This window comes from Schistocerca cancellata, chromosome 4 (genome assembly GCF_023864275.1).
Source record: "Schistocerca cancellata isolate TAMUIC-IGC-003103 chromosome 4, iqSchCanc2.1, whole genome shotgun sequence".
NCBI lineage: Eukaryota > Metazoa > Arthropoda > Insecta > Orthoptera > Acrididae > Schistocerca > Schistocerca cancellata.
Genome location: NC_064629.1, coordinates 39,166,464 through 39,184,686, shown reverse-complemented (window position 1 = coordinate 39,184,686; position 18,223 = coordinate 39,166,464). Strand labels below are relative to the sequence as shown.

The following is an 18,223-nucleotide window of genomic DNA, read 5'->3' as shown; positions in this document are numbered from 1 at the left end:
CGTCCGTTGGTAATTCAGCAACATAATGTTCTCTTCCATCAAATCTAGAATCTTGTTTTGCCCTCTTACTAAGACATCCTCTGCTGGTAGTGACTCTTTTGTTACTTTCAAGAATTGCAGTGACAATTCGACGACGAAATGTCAGATGATCTGTGGGTTATTCGTTGTGCTTGTAAAGATCCCAGGCATTTTGCTCTGCAATGTCTATAAAATGTGCAGTGATCAGGAAATACCACTTTTTCTCTCTTATAGAGCATCTATATAGGGATTGATTTTGGTCAGTTCGATCTATGCCTCCCAAGTTAGGCTGAAGCACGCTAATGCTTTTTTTTTTTTTTTTGTTCCCTGGTAAATCTTGCTACCGAGCGTAGTGTTCGCACTCTGTCAAAGTTGGTGGCTACAATAACAACATTGTTGTCATTCCAACATACAGTGGAAATCCCGGATGCTGAGTCAGAACAAATTTCATATGATCATCTATTTTCTTTTATCATTTTATCTACAAATGATAGAGTACAATTCTTAACTCTGTTTCCTCTTTTATGTTCCTGTTGCTTCCATGCCACTCTCTTCTAGGTCATGTAACGCAGTAGCATTGAGCTGACTTGCTGGTAATTTATCTACACTTGGATTTTCTTCAGCACCCGAATCTTCATCTGTTATGTCATCAGTTGAATTTAGAGGAGGGTGTAATGTTACATTCACACCAGTATTAGGTATTTCCTCATCTTTTGATTCTAACATGTCCAAAAGTTCCGTAAGTGTACATCGTTTTCTGTGAATACAAAATGACAACACATTACCCTGACGTCCTTCTGGAAGGATGGTTGGAAACATTATTGAATTACAATTGACGAAAACTTTCAATCGTAATATGAGCATATAAATAATATAGGTTAATTCTTTAAGATATTATGCGACAAGTTTCAGAATTATTGATGCAATATGAAAGAAAATATATATACCCATTGATGACAAGGTCAGTCAGTTCGTCCATGGTAAAATCGGCCCTATTTTCAAGACAGTTTCTCACTCACTATAAACGACAGCGTCAAACTGACTGTCGCAGCGCGCAACTGACTCTGCCTACTTCATATAACAATGCGTCACAGTCCGTTACAACAATGCGTTATACGCAAAAGTAAATAATTTCAACAGTGAGTTACGTCGTCCTTCCAGAAGGACGTCGGGGTTATCTGGGTTAATTACAATTTTGCTTCCAACATTAATGTTACATGCTGAAGAGCCAAAGAAACTGGTAAACCCACCCAATATCATGTAGGGTCCCCACGAGCATGCAAAAGTGTCACAATATGACGTGGCATGGACTTGACTAATGTCTGAAGTAGTGCTGGAGGGAATTCGTACTGTGAATCCTGCAGGGTTGTCTGTAAGAGTATGACAGGTTGGAGATCTCATCTGAACAGCACATTGAAAGGTGTCCCAGATATGCTCAATAATGTGCATGTCTGGGTGTTTGGTGGCCAGCAGAAGTGTTTAAACTCAGAAGAGTGTTCCTGGAGCCATCCTGTAGCAATTCTGGGTATGTGGGGTGTCACATTACCCTGCTGAAATTGCCCAAGTGTGTCAGAATGCACAATGGACATGAATGGTTGCAGATGATCAGACAAGATGCTTATGTATGGATCACCTGTCAGTGTCTAATCTAGACATAAAAATGGGCCTAAATGACTCCAACTGCACATGCCTCACATCATCACAGAGCCTCCACCAGCTAGAACTGTCCCCTGCTGACATGCAGGGTCCATTGATTCATGAGGTTGTCACCATGCCTGTACACATCCATCCACTCGATACAATTTGAAACTAGACTCGTCCAATGAGGCAACATTTTTCCAGTCATCAACAGTCCACTGTTGGTGTTGATGGGCCCAGGTGTAAAGCTTTATGTCATGCAGTCATCAAGGGTAAACAAGTGGGCCTTCAGCTCCAGAAGCCCATATCAATGTTTTGTTGAATGATTCTCTAACACTTATCGATGTCCCAGCATTGAAATCTGCAGCAATTTGCGGAAGGGTTGCACTTCTGTCATGTGGAACAATTCTCTTCAGTTGTCATTAGTCCCATCCTCACACGATCTTTTTCCACCCACAGCGATGTCAGATCTGATATTTTACTGGATTCCTGACATTCACAGTGCACTCATGAAATAGTCATACAGCAAACTCCCCAATTCATCACTACCTCAGAGATGCTGTGTTCTATCGCTCATGTGCCTATTATAACACCACATTCAATCTCACTTAAATCTTGATAACCTGCCATTGCAGCCACATTAACTGATATAACAATTGTGCCAGACATTTACTGTCTTATACAGGCATTGCCAACTGCAGTGCCTTATTCTGCCTGTTTACAAATCTCTGTATTTGAATATACATGCCTATACCAGTGTCTTTGGTGCTTCAGTGTATTTACTCACACATGCAAGTTACATGAAAGGGACCTGGAGACTGGGAGCTTTCAGATTAATTTATATAATGGTGAGACATATTTTGGAACCAGATTGTAAATTGTAAGATATCACCAGGGACAGATGTGAACTCTGACCAAAATTTTGTTGTTTTGAACTGTAGATTAAAGGTGATGAAATTGCAAAAAGGTAGGAAATTAAGGAGGTGGAACATGAATAACTTTAGTTAACCAGATGTTGTCTAAAGTTACAGTAGGAGCATTAGGCAACAAATGACTAGAACATGGGAAAAGAATACAGTTTAAGTTGAATGGGTAGCTTTGACAGATTAAATGGAGAAGGCAGCAGAAGATCAAATAGGTAAAATGAAAATTATTAGTGGAAATTGTTATATCCTAGCCAGTAATGCCAACCGAGCCCGCTGCCAAAAGGTTGGCACCATCAAAGTCCAAACGCCGTCCGCATAAGCAGCGCCAGCGATACAGGAAATCGCCGCAAGTCTGCGCGCGCCACCGCTGGCTTCTGGCTTCTTAAGCGCTGGAGTCGCGAGCGCTAGGACAGTTCTGTATTCGCTGCTCAGTTGTATACTCGCCACCGATTTGTGTACTTGCTAGTCAGTTGTGTGTTCATCGCAGCAGAGTGGTTGTTTGTCGTCAGCCGATGCTGACCTAGCCGCTCCGACTCGAACTAGACAGATTTCTGTAGACACGGAGTTCACTACTGTGTTTCTGTATCTTCGTTAATAAAGATAAGTACCGACTGTTATTTACTCAGAGTGTTTGGGTTTTCATCTTTCTGTTCACTGTTCCAGCGGACCAGTCGGCCCGCTATTAAAAGTGTGCCGGTGACTTCGTAAGCCGTTTCTACAGCGAAGTGTTTGTCGCTACGAACGCCACCACAAAAGAAATCTTTGGATATCACAGGATATATTAAATTTAAATGATGAAAGGAGACAACAAAAAATGCAGCAACTGTAGCAGGCAAAAGGAATAAAAATATCTAAAAAATGAGATTGACAGGAACTGCAAAATGGTTAAACTGAAATTAATTGAATACAAAAGTAAGAATTTAAAAGCACATTTCACTAGGGGAAAGACAGATACTACCAATAGGAAAATTAAAGAGGCCTTTGGAGAAAACATATCAAGAGCCCAATGGGAAACCAGTTTTAAGCAAAGAAGAGAAAGCTGAAAGCAGAAAGGGATATATAGAGGGTCTCTGTGTAAGGGAGATGAACTTGAAGGCAATATTATAGAAAGGCAAGAGGACACAGATGAAGATGAGATGGGAGATGTGATACTGCGAGAACAATTCCATAGGAAACTGATAGACCTAAGTCAAAACAAGGACCCTGGAGTAGATGACATTCCATTAGAGCCACTAATAGCCCTGGGAGATCCAGCCATGACAAAATTATTCCACCTGATGAACAACAGATATGAAACAGGTGAAATACACTCAGACTTCAAGAAGAATGTAATAATGTGAATATTGTCAAACTATCTATCTGACAAGTCGTGGTTGCAAAATACTAACATGATTTCTTTACAGAATAATGGAAAAACTGGTAGAAGCCAACCTCATGGAAGATCAACTTTAATTCCAAAAAAAAGTAGGAAAATGAGAGGCAATCTGACCCTACAAGTTTCCTAGGTTAAGGAAAGGCAAACCTACATTTCTAGCATTGGTAGACCTAGAGAAAGCTTTTGACAATGTTGAATGAAATATTCTCTTTGAAATTATTAAGGTAGCAGTGGTAAAATACAGGGAGAAAAAGGCTATTTACAGCTCATACAAAAACCAGATGAGCGAGACAGGGTTGTAGCCTATCCCCTATGGTATTCAATCTGTACATTGAGCACACAGTAAAAGAAACAGAAGAAAAATTTGGAGTAGAAATTACAGGTCTTGGAAAAGAATAAAAACTTTGATGTTTGTTGATGACGATGTAATTTTGTCAGACAGAGCAAAGGACTTGGAAGAGCACTTGAATGGAATGAGCAGTGTCTTGCAAGGAGGATATAAGATGAGTATCAACAAAAGCCAAACAAGGTCAATAGCATGTAGTAGAATTAAATCAGCTGATGCTGAGGGAACTCAATTAGGACCTGAGACATTAAAGGAGTGAATGAGTTTTGATACCGGAGCATGAAAATAACTGCTGATGGCTGCAGAAGGGCAATGGGAAGAAGAGTGTTTCTGAAGAGGAGAAATTTTTTAATGTCCAATACAGACTAAGGTGTTTGGAGCTCTTTTCTGGAAGTACATGTATCGAATTAGCCATGTATGAAAGTGAAACATGTATGGTGAACAGTTCAGAGAAGAAGAGAGTAGTAGCTTTTCAAATGTGGTGCTACAGAATAATACTGAAGATTAGATGGGTAGATCAGACAACCAATGAGTTGGTACTCAACAGAATTGGGGAGAGAAATAGTATGTGGCATTACTGGACTAAAAGATAGGATCGGTTAATATGATGTGTTCTAAGACATCAAGGAATCACCAATTTAGTACTTAAGGTGGGTTGGGGGAGGTGGGGGGTAAAAATCACAGAGGGAAACCAAGATATGAATACAGTAAGCAGATTCAGAAGGTATAGGTTACAGTAGTTATTCAAAGATTAAATGGAGAGCTGCATGAAATAAGTCTTTGGACTGAAGACAATCACAACAGCATGGTGTTATAACTACATCCATTCTTCCACAAAGCATTTGAGCATGACAAGCACAATAAGAACAATTAGATTGGTTGGTTGGTTGGTTTGTGGATTAAAGGGACTAAACTGTTTGGTTGTCAGTCCCATTTTCCTTAGCCACATAGTTTTCAAATTAAAACCATACACCAAAGGAATTCTATCACCTGAAATGTAAGGAAGAAACAAACTGTGTAAAATGAACTATGTAACCACACTGAAGAAAAAAATGACAGAGGGAAGCCAAAAGTGGAAGCATTAACTAAAAGGAAAGAAGTGGTAGAAGGTGCTAAAACCATATAGCAGATGGCCTGGGCTAACTGATTGCAAGAATAAAAACCAGATGGGTCAGCCATACTGAAACACACAAATTTCTGGCCTAAAACCACCAGGCAAGAGAAAAAGAGATGGTTGAAAGATGACCAGGAAGTCATATAGCACCAGAGGGAGTGAGGACGAGTTAAAATGAAGGTAAGGTGAAGGCCTGGGAGAGGAGGTCACACACCCACCCTTAAACTGAGAGAGAAAAACTCCCCTTAAGCTTAAAATTAGATGAGCCATTGAGACATTGTGACCCAACACTGTGGTAGTGTGTCAGGAAGGTTAAAAGATCACCTCAGGGTGGCTGTATTGAGACAGCCCAACTAGATGTGGACTACTGTCACTTGATAGCCACAGTGACACTGTGGTGAGTCGTCCTGATGGAGGAGGTGACCGTGAGTCAGCCAAGTATGGCCGATGCAGAAATGACAAAGGACAATGAAGTCCCTACAATGGGCTTGCATGGATAACCTTCACCCAATTGTTGTCTCCTTTATAGCACATAATTTATTTGGTGTAATTAGGGTGTGGCATTCAGTATTCCAGATACTGAAAACTTTACAACATAATACTGATCTAAGATCAGTCTTCAGTGTGCTGATCTCCAGTGCTGGCTTACTGGTAGCCTGCCTGCCGGCCAGCCTGTCAGCAAATTTATTTCCTAGGATTCCAATATGTCCTGGGGTACAGGTGAAGGCTACTGAACATCCAGGGTTTTTGAGGGCATAAACTGATTCCTGGATAGTTATTACCAATTGATTGCAAGGGAAGCACTGGTCAAGAGCTTGTAGACTGCTTAAGGAGACACTACAGATGAGGAAGGACTCACCTGTGCAGGAGCAGATGTGCTCAAGAGTGTGCGAGATGGTTACCAACTCTGACTGAAGCCATCTGTCAAGGAGAGCTGTTCAGTATGTCTTGCATGAGCATAAGCAAATGCAACGTGACCATCAATATTCGAGCCATCATTGTAGTCTATTTCTGAGCCCTGTCACTTGCCAAGAATGGAGAAAAATTGACGGTGAAGGGCCTCAGGAGTAACCAAGTCTTTTGGCCCTTTCAGTAGGTCCAGATAAAGTTGTGGCCAAGGCATGTACCATGCAGGTATACATAAGTTGTCCCAGAGGAAAGGTGGTAGAGAAGTGACCAGACAAGAACTGCAATAGTAATCTCCAGTCTGGGCCATTGTTGCAGGAGATCGATCACATTTTTGAGGAAAAGTGGATGGTAATTTGGATGTTGAGGTAAGCTGCAAATGTATATGATATAATTTGCACACAGCTGTTGTCGCCTGATCCACAATAGAGGAACCCCAGTTTCCACAAGTAGACTGTTCACTGGGCTCATTTGGAAAGCTCCCTTCCCAAATTGAAATCCACTGTGGTGTATAGGGTCTAGAATCTAAAATACTGAGGCTGATGCTGAACCATATGCCAGGCTCTCATAGCCAAGATGCAACTGTACAAGGACTTTGTACAGTTGCAACGGTGTAGGGCAATCGGTACCCCCATTGGTGTGACTCACGCATTGTAGAATGTTAAGATGTGACCATCACTTTTCCTTAAGCTTGTCAGCTTAATGGCAAGTTATGTGGGAGTCAACAAACAGACCTAAAAAAACGACAAGTCTCCACTACATTACGTAGTTGGTCATTGAGGTAAAAGTTCTGGATATAGGTGGAAAGTACGATGATGATAGAAGCAGAAAACTAAAAGCCATGGACAAGGGCCCACGATTGTGCCTTTCATATGGCACTCTGCAGTCGCTGTTTAGCTACACCAAAGTAGGTGAGCAAAAAGGAAATACACTGAGAAATTCCCACTCTCTGAATTGAGTGTTATACGGCTCAATGTGGTGTGAAGAGAAACAGGTGGTGTTGTTCCAACTGCTGTTTCAGAGGACGAAAGGCAGGGCGTTAATTCCCAGATGCAGATGTTAGAGCATAATGCTCAGTAAAATGATCTGCAATTGCGTCTGGGTTGGTTTATACTGCTCCATGTGCGGAAATCCCCAGTATACCTGCAGGGGTCTGATTTACCTGGGAAGGAGAGGTTCACATTCCATCGGTGTAGATGTATCATTCCCAGCACTCCTGCTTCCATCTTTTGATTAGTTTATGGGTCCAGGCCCGGAACTGTTTGAAGACGACAAGGTGCTCCATTGATAGGTGTCATTTCTGACATTGTAGGGCCCACCTACAATCTCTAATGGCTGCAGCAATTCCCAGCAACCACCAAGGTACTGTCTTCCACTGGGGGCAAACTGAGGGACAAGTGATTGCCAATTCAGCTGCAGAAACAATGGTTGTAGTAAAATCCTGGATCACCACATCGATGTTACAAAGCAATGGAGATCCAACAGTGGTACCAGAGGTGAAAGCATCCCAGTTGGCCTTGGGAAGAGCCCATCTAGGCAAGTGACCAAGTGAGTGACACTGAGGGAGGGACAGGAAGAGCAGAAAGTAGTCAGTACCGCAGAAAGTAGTCATGAGCTCTCCGGGGGGTAGAAAGGAGGCGACCAGGATTGCAAACTGCGAGAACAATGGCCTAGTATGTGCCACATGATTTAGGAGGCAATGATTGAGCCAAGTTAGTAGATGCTCAACATTTTTACCATTGCCAGTAACCTTTGTTCAACCCCACACAGGATTATGGGCATTAAAATCACCCAGAAGTAGAAAAGTTGGGAGGGAGTTGGGAAATAAGTCCAGCCAATACATGGTATGGTACTTCACCATCTGGAGGAAGGTAGATGCTGCAGAGGATAATTTTCTGCATTGTCCTTGCCCTGACAGCCATGGCTTCGAAATGTGTTTGAAGGAGCACATGTTCACTACATACAGAGGTAAGAACATACACGCATACTCCACCTAACATCATGTTACAGGCAGTACAATTTCTGTAATACCCCCAGTAGCAATGAAGGGCAGGGTCCACATTGGTGGAAACCAGGATTTCTGTAGGGCAACAGAAGTAGTAGGTGTAATGTTTATGAGCTGTCGTAACTCAGTCAGCTGGGGGAAAAACTGTGGCAATTCCACTGGAGGATGACTTTCTGAAGTCTGGGAAGGCATGAAGTGACCAAGGAGGCAGTTTATGCCTCAGGGTCACCAGATGCCACCTGTTGAGGGCTTATCTCTGTGATAATTGGTTCTGAGGCTCTGGGAAGATCTAGGTCTTTGGGGGACACTAGGATCTTCACCTCATCCTCATGATTGTAGCATGCCAGAAGCGGTGGTGTGGGGGGAGGGGGGGCACTAGCGTCTATTTCTTCTTTATGGTTTACTACTTCTCTCATTTATCTTTCAGTTTATCTTGCTGGGAGGGCTACTCTGAATTCATCTCAGGAACCAGAGAGGATTTTGAAGCTAGCAGATCCTTCAGCCACTGACTGGTGAGTCAAGCTTCATAGCCTTGGAAGCCAGTACCTGACGGACGCCTTCCTTGTGGGAGGAGCCAAAAAATGCTGTTGCCTCTTGGGCTGAGGGATGGGAACGGATATCCCCAATTGCTGGCAGAGCATGATGGTGAGCACGGCGACGAGGGCGGCAATAGAGGAGGAGGTGGCGGCGGCGGCGTAGGAGGAGGAGGAGGAGGAGGAGGAGGTGGCGGCGGCGGCGTAGGAGGAGGAGGAGGAGGAGGTGGCGGCGGCGGCGTAGGAGGAGGAGGAGGAGGAGGTGGCGGCGGCGGCGTAGGAGGAGGAGGAGGAGGAGGTGGCGGCGGCGGCGTAGGAGGAGGAGGAGGAGGAGGAGGAGGAGGAGGCGGCGTAGGAGGAGGAGGAGGAGGAGGAGGAGGAGGAGGAGGAGGCGGCGGCGGCGGCGGCGGCGTAGGAGGAGGTGGCGGCGGCGGCGGTGGCGGCGGCGGCGGCGGCGTAGGAGGAGGTGGCGGCGGCGGCGGCGGCGGCGTAGGAGGAGGTGGCGGTGGCGGCAGCGTAGGAGGAGGAGGTGGCGTAGGAGGAGGAGGAGGTGGCGGCGGCGGCGTAGGAGGAGGAGGTGGCGGCGGCGGCGTAGGAGGAGGAGGTGGCGGCGGCGGCGTAGGAGGAGGAGGTGGCGGCGGCGGCGTAGGAGGAGGAGGTGGCGGCGGCGGCGTAGGAGGAGGAGGTGGCGGCGGCGGCGTAGGAGGAGGAGGTGGCGTAGGAGGAGGAGGAGGAGGAGGTGGCGTAGGAGGAGGAGGAGGCGGAGGCGGCGGCGGCGGCGGCGGCGGCGTAGGAGGAGGTGGCGGCGGCGGCGGCGGCGGCGGCGGCGGCGTAGGAGGAGGTGGCGGTGGCGGCGGCGTAGGAGGAGGAGGTGGCGTAGGAGGAGGAGGAGGTGGCGGCGGCGGCGTAGGAGGAGGAGGTGGCGGCGGCGGCGTAGGAGGAGGAGGTGGCGGCGGCGGCGTAGGAGGAGGAGGTGGCGTAGGAGGAGGAGGAGGAGGAGGTGGCGTAGGAGGAGGAGGAGGAGGAGGTGGCGTAGGAGGAGGAGGAGGCGGAGGCGGCGGCGGCGGCGGCGTAGGAGGAGGAGGTGGCGGCGGCGGCGGCGTAGGAGGAGGAGGTGGCGGCGGAGGCGTAGGAGGAGGAGGAGGAGGCGGCGGCGGCATAGGAGGAGGAGGAGGAGGCGGCGGCGGCGTAGGAGGAGGAGGAGGAGGCGGCGGCGGCGTAGGAGGCGTAGGAGGAGGCGTAGGTTGAGGCGTAGGTTGAGGCGTAGGTTGAGGCGTAGGTTGAGGCGTAGGTTGAGGCGTAGGTTGAGGCGTAGGTTGAGGCGTAGGTTGAGGCGTAGGTTGAGGCGTAGGTTGAGGCGTAGGTTGAGGCGTAGGTTGAGGCGTAGGTTGAGGAGGAGGCGTAGGTTGAGGAGGAGGCGTAGGTTGAGGAGGAGGCGTAGGTTGAGGAGGAGGCGTAGGTTGAGGAGGAGGCGTAGGTTGAGGAGGAGGCGTAGGTTGAGGAGGAGGCGTAGGTTGAGGAGGAGGCGTAGGTTGAGGAGGAGGCGTAGGTTGAGGAGGAGGCGTAGGTTGAGGAGGAGGCGTAGGTTGAGGAGGAGGCGTAGGTTGAGGAGGAGGCGTAGGTTGAGGAGGAGGCGTAGGTTGAGGAGGAGGCGTAGGTTGAGGAGGAGGCGTAGGTTGAGGAGGAGGCGTAGGTTGAGGAGGAGGCGTAGGTTGAGGAGGAGGCGTAGGTTGAGGAGGAGGCGTAGGTTGAGGAGGAGGCGTAGGTTGAGGAGGAGGCGTAGGTTGAGGAGGAGGCGTAGGTTGAGGAGGAGGCGTAGGTTGAGGAGGAGGCGTAGGTTGAGGAGGAGGCGTAGGTTGAGGAGGAGGCGTAGGTTGAGGAGGAGGCGTAGGTTGAGGAGGAGGCGTAGGTTGAGGAGGAGGCGTAGGTTGAGGAGGAGGCGTAGGTTGAGGAGGAGGCGTAGGTTGAGGAGGAGGCGTAGGTTGAGGAGGAGGCGTAGGTTGAGGAGGAGGCGTAGGTTGAGGAGGAGGCGTAGGTTGAGGAGGAGGCGTAGGTTGAGGAGGAGGCGTAGGTTGAGGAGGAGGCGTAGGTTGAGGAGGAGGCGTAGGTTGAGGAGGAGGCGTAGGTTGAGGAGGAGGCGTAGGTTGAGGAGGAGGCGTAGGTTGAGGAGGAGGGCGAGTATGAGGAAGAAGCGTAGGTGGAGGAGGCATAGGGATGTCCCCAAACCATCAAGGGGGCAGTCGTCGTCTGGTGTCCTTTGGTGCCCAATTTAAGAGGCGTAGCTGTTGAGGACACTGTTTTCGTAAGTGTGATGTTTTAGCCACAGCATTATGAGGACGTCATGTGTGTAGGGTGAAGACTTGTGATTCTCTTTGCCTCTGTGTAGGTCAACCTGTCCAGAGTCTTTTATTCCATTATCTTCCTCTCTTTCTGATGAGCAGTGCAGTCCAGCAAACAGGGGGAATGGTGCTTGCTGCAACTGATGCAAATGGGAGGAGGAGCACAAGGAAAGTTCGCTTGTGGTGGACGTCCACAGTCCCAACATTCCAACATGTGGGGCTGGCATTACATCCACGGGACATGTGCCCAAATTTCCTGAATTTAAAGCACTGCATAGGGTGAGGTGCATAGGGTTTAATATCACACCAGTAGACCACCACCTTGACCTTTTCAGGCAATGTGTCATCCTCAAAGGCCATGGCTGGTAGCAACTACATTATCCTTACACACCTAACGAAGTGAACACCTTGTCACCGTATGCTGGTGTGCAACTCATCATTGGACTGCAAGAGGAGATATCTGTGGAATATTTAGGCTCTCATGGGGGATGGTGGAGACCAGTACATCACCCAGCTTGCAACAGACCAGCAATGCAAGTGACTGGGTAAGGGATGTTGATTTTATCAGGATTGACCCATTCGACATTTTGGATATTCACGCCACTTCCAAACTTGTCCTCTAAGTGCTTGACAAAAAGCAAAGACTTTATGACAACAAAGGATTCCCCATCTGATTGTGCACAAACTAAGTATTGAGGAGAATATACCTCCACTTGATCTTTAGTCCTGTGTTCTTCCCATGGTGTAGCCAGGGAAGGAAACAATTGGGGGTCGTATCTCTACACATTATATTGCACCTTACCTCTCAGATACTACTGGGGCCATTCAACCACCACTATCAGACAACTTCATCTGCTTCATTGCAGGTCATCCACCCTGATGGCACCCATTCCAGTCAGGAGCTCTCCCCACTGGCACCACACAGCCACAGCAAAGGACATCTGGTGTGATGGCCATTGACGGGTGTCCTGATGCCCCAAAAAGACTGGCATCTACTCCTTGATGTACATGGGGAGCTTGCAGCTCAGGTATCAGCAGTGTGATCCCTGTATTTGTCAGGGGAGCTATGAACGAGAAGGTACACGATTACTCCAAGATGGACTGGCCACTTTGGTGGATATCTGGTGCCAAAAGAGCCATCATGATCATGGGTGCAGTAGAGGACAGCGGACAATGGGTGTACATGATGCCCCTGTAAGTTGTCCTTGCCCAAATAGCTGGATTACAGGCGGAATTCCAAGGCCATGATAATAATAGCTGCAGAAGATTCCACATATGAGTGATGTATGATGTACCATGTAAAGTGTCCTTCCCCAAATAGCCTGCACTTCTGTAGAATTTGGAAAGGTGCAGGCCAAATCCTGAAAGGGGACCATAAATTAGAAAGCCAAAAAATGGAAGAATAAAAATCAAAACTACATCCACAGCTTGCACTGAAATTTATTTCTCATGTAGCCAAATTGGTGCTTGTAATCCAACCACCACATGAATACTGTGGATACAGTGGTTATTTTTATGCAAGCTGATTGCTGGTATTGTGCTGTTTAATTTTAAATTGTCCCCTCCACTCCTGCAACTAAATTGAAACTGGAGACATTAATACGAAAGTTCTGACTTCCTTTCACTGTGGATTTCAGGCACAGATGAAGACTTGAATGGGTTGCTGCTGATTGCACCAAAGCTACATATTTGTACTGCACCAGTTGCTTTAACAGAGGTTAAGATGCATTTATTAAGCCTTATACTAAAATGGGAAGGGATTTGGTGAACTTCTTACAGGCATGTCAGTGGTGTCAACATCATGTACCTGTGAGAATCTCAATCAGAGGGGCTGTTTTGTTAAGTAAAGGTCACATGTCCAGCAAGAAAGTTCACAATAATTTAAAAAGTGTAACACTTCCTGGAGTTGTTAAGGAGGTTAATTACATCAGAACATAAGTAGTTTGATAAATAATGTATAGTTTTATTCCTTTTAAATTAGCCAGTTGTTCTGATGATGCAAATATTCTGTACCATTTCATATTTAGTAACTAGTCAGACAGTAATTAAATGTGCTATGTAGTTATATAGTGTTATGTGATTTATAGACTGAATATTGGAAAAGAGGAGTTTCTTTTACTTCTAACTGTAAATATCATGTTGCTGGAAAACTGTAGTGTTAAAAAGGGATTTTGTTTCATTGTTTTGTTTCATGTTGAACAAGAAGAAATGACTGATGGTTTGTTAAGTTTTAATGTCAGTTACCTAAAAGGATTGACAAGTAGAACACAGAAACATCATCTGCGTGCTGCAATCTCATTTACACACAAATTTTCTATTCTGTGTGAAGTTAGACAGAACAATTTGAAAAAAGTCTGAGATCAGAACAGGTGATAAAATGTATATTCTGTTGTCAAAATACCGTCCAAACAAGAAGGAAATCAATAAGAAGAAACAACTTACTATAGCTGGAGAACATTCATGCAGGAAACTGACTGCTAGTATCAGTTGCTGCAAGAAGTAAATACAAAATGTTGAAGTATAACCAACTACTAATGTGAAATTTAATGTACTTGCTTAATGAGTGACAATGTATGACAGGAAATTTCCTTCAGAAATAAGAAGATATTAAAAAAAAAAAAAAAAGCAATTAAAGTCCATGAGAACCTAATGAGATTAAAATAACTTATACATGCATAAAGTGAAATTGTTTCCATCCCAGAGGGTAATTTAATGACCCTGTGATAGTTTCACAGTACACAGTACAAAAATTACTGCAGTGAATTAAGTTTTAACATGTAAAAGTATGTACTTCGTCATTCATATAAGTATATCATAATTTGAGTTACATAAATAAGAGTAACAGTTATACATTTACTCAGTAAATGTTGCAAGCCTTAAATAACACTAACTCCAGGTGATATTTTTGTTATCTAATTAACATAATTAACATGAAAAAACCAAAGGAATTAATGGTGTTACATATGACTGGCTTCCGTCATACTTAGCAAAAAGAATGTAAAATGCAGTGTTGTTCAATTTTTCAACTGAAGAAATTGGAGAGCATCTGTAAGGAAGGAGTCTTGCTGTATTTACCCTCAGATTCATTATTGTTGCCTGTACATGTGAATTAAGTATCATTCAGCAAGAGTTTTTAAACCTTCTCAAATTGGAACAGAAAGAATGGTCAATTGTTTTCAAGGAATGAAGCAGATATCTAAAAATGTACTTTCGCACAACTTTGAAAAAGTGTACTCATACCTGTACCAACAACTGTGTTATTAAACAAATAGAAATACTGTGCGTAATCTAAGTTATTTAATAAGGCAGAATAGACATGTCTAAGAAACATATTGATAAGAATTAGCTTCTAAACATATTTCTGGTCTTCTCAGACAATTAAGTACACCAGTTTCTGAAAGAAACAATTCTCATAATACTTTTTGCATACTTCCATTCAGTGTACTAAAGCACAAAATTTAATAGTTAATAAGACCTTTAGAAAGAACATCTGTTTCACTAAAGCACAAAGTGAAAATACCTATTCTTCATCCATCATTATATTTGTAGGCTCCTCTTCAAGGAATCAGACATTTTATATCAATAAATTTATGCAGGGAGTGGGTGGGAGACAGTGTTTCATTAGAAAGTTGTACCGAAATATTTTCAGGATATTAAGCTGCTCATAGATCATAGGTTCATTTGATTCTACATGATAAATTTCCTCACATTCAACACAGCTTTGATTTAGAATCTTTTCTATGGTTTATGGAAATTCACTTGTGACAACATCACTGATAGAATTTCCTTTTGTGTTGGAGAAACTGGACACACAGCTATAAATATTAACACAAAAACTGCTGCAACTTCCTAGGAGTTTCTGCTTATAGGCATATGTGAAGAGTGGTACGTATCATTTACCACACAGTCTCTTCACCATTACCATTTTCCCCAATGAATTCCTTATCCTTACCAGAACAGTAACTATTTAGCGTACAGGGAGCAGATGGTTGGAACACTGCTCCTGCTACTCTAGAGACAGATGGAAGTGAGGGACACTTTTCTTTGTTTATGGAAATGGAAGACAGTTATTCTTGCCATAGGTTAAAATTTCACCAAGTGTTAAGTAGAAAAAACAGCAGCTTAAATCAGTTTTACATAACATAATCTTAAATCATTTGAAAAATCTTTGGCATAAACTCAATCATCTAATGCAAAAATATTGTCACTGTGTTGACATATTAACAGAGACCAATGTTGTCCCAGATATCAGCTTCTGTTTTCATGCACAGAGGAAACTATTGGAATAATGGAGCCTATCTCTACATCCAACTGTGCAACATCTCAGTAGGCATCAGCATGTGCTAGTGGAAAGGTTACACTGTCAGTCATTAGCATACAAACTGTTTCAAAATGTGTGCTAAAAGAAGTCCAGGAACTAATGTGGTGGTTGTTGGCAAATAATCATGTGGAATCTGAAATTCATTATGGTATTTGTGTTGCAGTGATGAGTGAACATGTCGTATCAGGTGTTACTTGTTCAAATGGAAGGGTTACCATCTAAGGCAATTAACCAAATGACCAGCTATCTCTGGTCAGTGAATAATCTACTCAGAAAATTCATGGAAGTTTGTGAAAATGAAATTTTTTTTTTTTTCAATTTATTAAATTTGGCGGTGGGAGAGGGGAGGGGGCAGGGATATTGCTGAAAACTAAGGTTATGTTTATTTCATAACTACTTTCTAAGAACAAAAGATGACTAGATAATCTCTTCCTTGCACCTACATTTGGATAATAATGAAAAAGGTGAGTGAGTGGGTTGGTTGGTTGTTAGGTTGGTCAGTTGGTCGGTTAATTAGTTCATGCTTCATAGATCATCTGAATGTTTCTTTTATTGAAATAATGTGGAAAGAGTCAGTTTATAGGATATGTATACATGATTAGTGTGAACATTAATAAACACACAATTATTTTTAGTCCTACTCATGCAACTACACTTCCTTTTTTACATGCTACCAATTTTTAAGTAGAAATTGGTCAATGGAATAGAGGGAATTGTCTAAGAGAAATGATTTTAAATTAGATTCAAAATTTGCTTTGCTACCTGCCAGACACTTTATGATATTAGGCAAATGATCAAAAATTGTTGTTGCTGCATGTTAATCTCCTTTCTGAACCAACAGCAACTTCAACAATGGCTAGTAAAGGTAATTTTTCCCTCTCTAGCATTGTAGGTATGGACATCAATGTTTTTCTCAAACTGTGAGGGATTGCTTATGAGAGATATCATTAGCAAATGTATGTATGGTGATGCTGCAGTTTTAATGCCTAGATCCTTAAAGAGGTTCCTACAGGACATCAGTGGGTGAACACCACATAATATTCTTATTTCTCACTGTTCTGCAACCAATACTTTCTTTCTAAGTTATTAGTTACTACTGAAAATTATTCTGTAAGTTGTTATTGAGTAAAAGTGTTCAAAATAAGTCTGGAAGTTCAAAATCAGCTGAAAATAATTGAGAAGCTGAGCAATATGCTGCTTCCAGTTTGAGTTTTTGTCGGTATGTACACCCAAAAATTTCGAACATCCTACCTTATTTACTGACTTCTTCCTATGTGCCACATCAATTTTTGGTGTGACTATTTGTAGCAAAGAACTGAATGTATTGAGTTTTTCAAAAATTTAGGGTGAGTCCACTTTCAGAGAACCACTTAAGAATTATTTGTAAACTGTCATTTACCAACTATTCTGTTGCTTTCTATGAAACAGTATTTATTACAAAATAGTATTTTCTGCAAAGAATACCAATTTTGCTTGTTGAATGTTAAGTGGAATGTCATTCACATATAAAAGGATAGGAGTGAACCCAAAATTGAACCCAATGAGATTTTTTCCCCAGTCGCTACAATGTTCTGTATTTCCAATACTGTCTGAATTATTCTGCACAACCCTTGCATTACATTTGTTAAGTAGGATTAAAATGAGCTGTGTGTAAAGCCATCAACTTCATACAACTTGAGTTTTTCTAAGAGAACAACATGATCTACACATTCAGATGCCTTGGAAATATCAAAAAAATATCAACTGACAACATATTATTATTTACAGCTTGTACTATTTGATAAGCAAATGTTTAAATAGCACTCTCAGATGAGCAACCCTTCTGGAATTCAAACTGATACGCTAAATAAATTTTTTCCACTGAAGTGTGCAACTACCCTTGGGTACATTACTTTTATAAATAATTTGGAACAAAATGTCAAGAAAGAAATTAGATGATACGTAAGTCTGTCTTGACACCTTTCTTATGAAGTTGTTTAACAATTATTGCAGATTTTAACCTGTCTGGAAAAATTCCCTGTGCCAGTGATGCATTGCATATATCACTAAAGACTTTACTTAGTAAGTCGGAACAACTTTTCAGAATTCTGTTTGAAATTCGATCAAACCCAAATGAACTTTTTTTTTTACAATTCTTATAACTATATTAATTTCAGTGAAGAATGTTTGTGCTACTTATAGTTGAGTTTTTGAATGACTCTTTTAATATATTCCCTTGCTTCGTGAACTCTACCATTTAATCTTATGTCTGGTGTTAAGTTTAGAAAGTAATTATTAAAAATACATGCAACTGGTGAATTATCAGTCACAACACTATCATATAGCTGAACTGTTATGGGAACCTTTACAGTGACTGGCTATCATGTCTCCCATTTGACAATGTCCCATATTTCATCTCCATTATTTAGTTCTGTCATGACATGCATACTTCTGGACATATTACAGTATTTCTATATTAGGTTGGTAATACCACATCTTGACTTACCCTGGTTCTTACGTAAGTATCCCCTCTTCCTCTTCCACAAGTTTTTAATTCCCTTATTTATACATTGCTTACTTTTTTACAGATCTTACATATAATTTTTTAGGAAAGTAACCTTCAAATACTGACAAATTTACTATGGAATAGATTGAATTCAATATTAGCATCTCTTTCTACATATTGTCGCAAAAGAAGCTGAGTAGCAACATGGTGTAGTGGT

General features: G+C 43.0%; 1 protein-coding gene across 1 annotated transcript; it reads right to left on the bottom strand.

The window, feature by feature from the left end:
• Positions 1-540: 540 nt before the first annotated feature.
• On the bottom strand, positions 541-11,071 carry LOC126183364 (basic proline-rich protein-like). Its single transcript, XM_049925283.1, has 3 exons — positions 10,615-11,071; positions 8,959-10,101; positions 541-737 (listed from the first exon to the last, which is right to left on the bottom strand). Exons 1-3 carry the CDS (start codon positions 11,069-11,071, stop codon positions 541-543), a joined length of 1,797 nt encoding a protein of 598 aa, XP_049781240.1.
• Between the last annotated feature and the right edge of the window lie 7,152 nt (positions 11,072-18,223).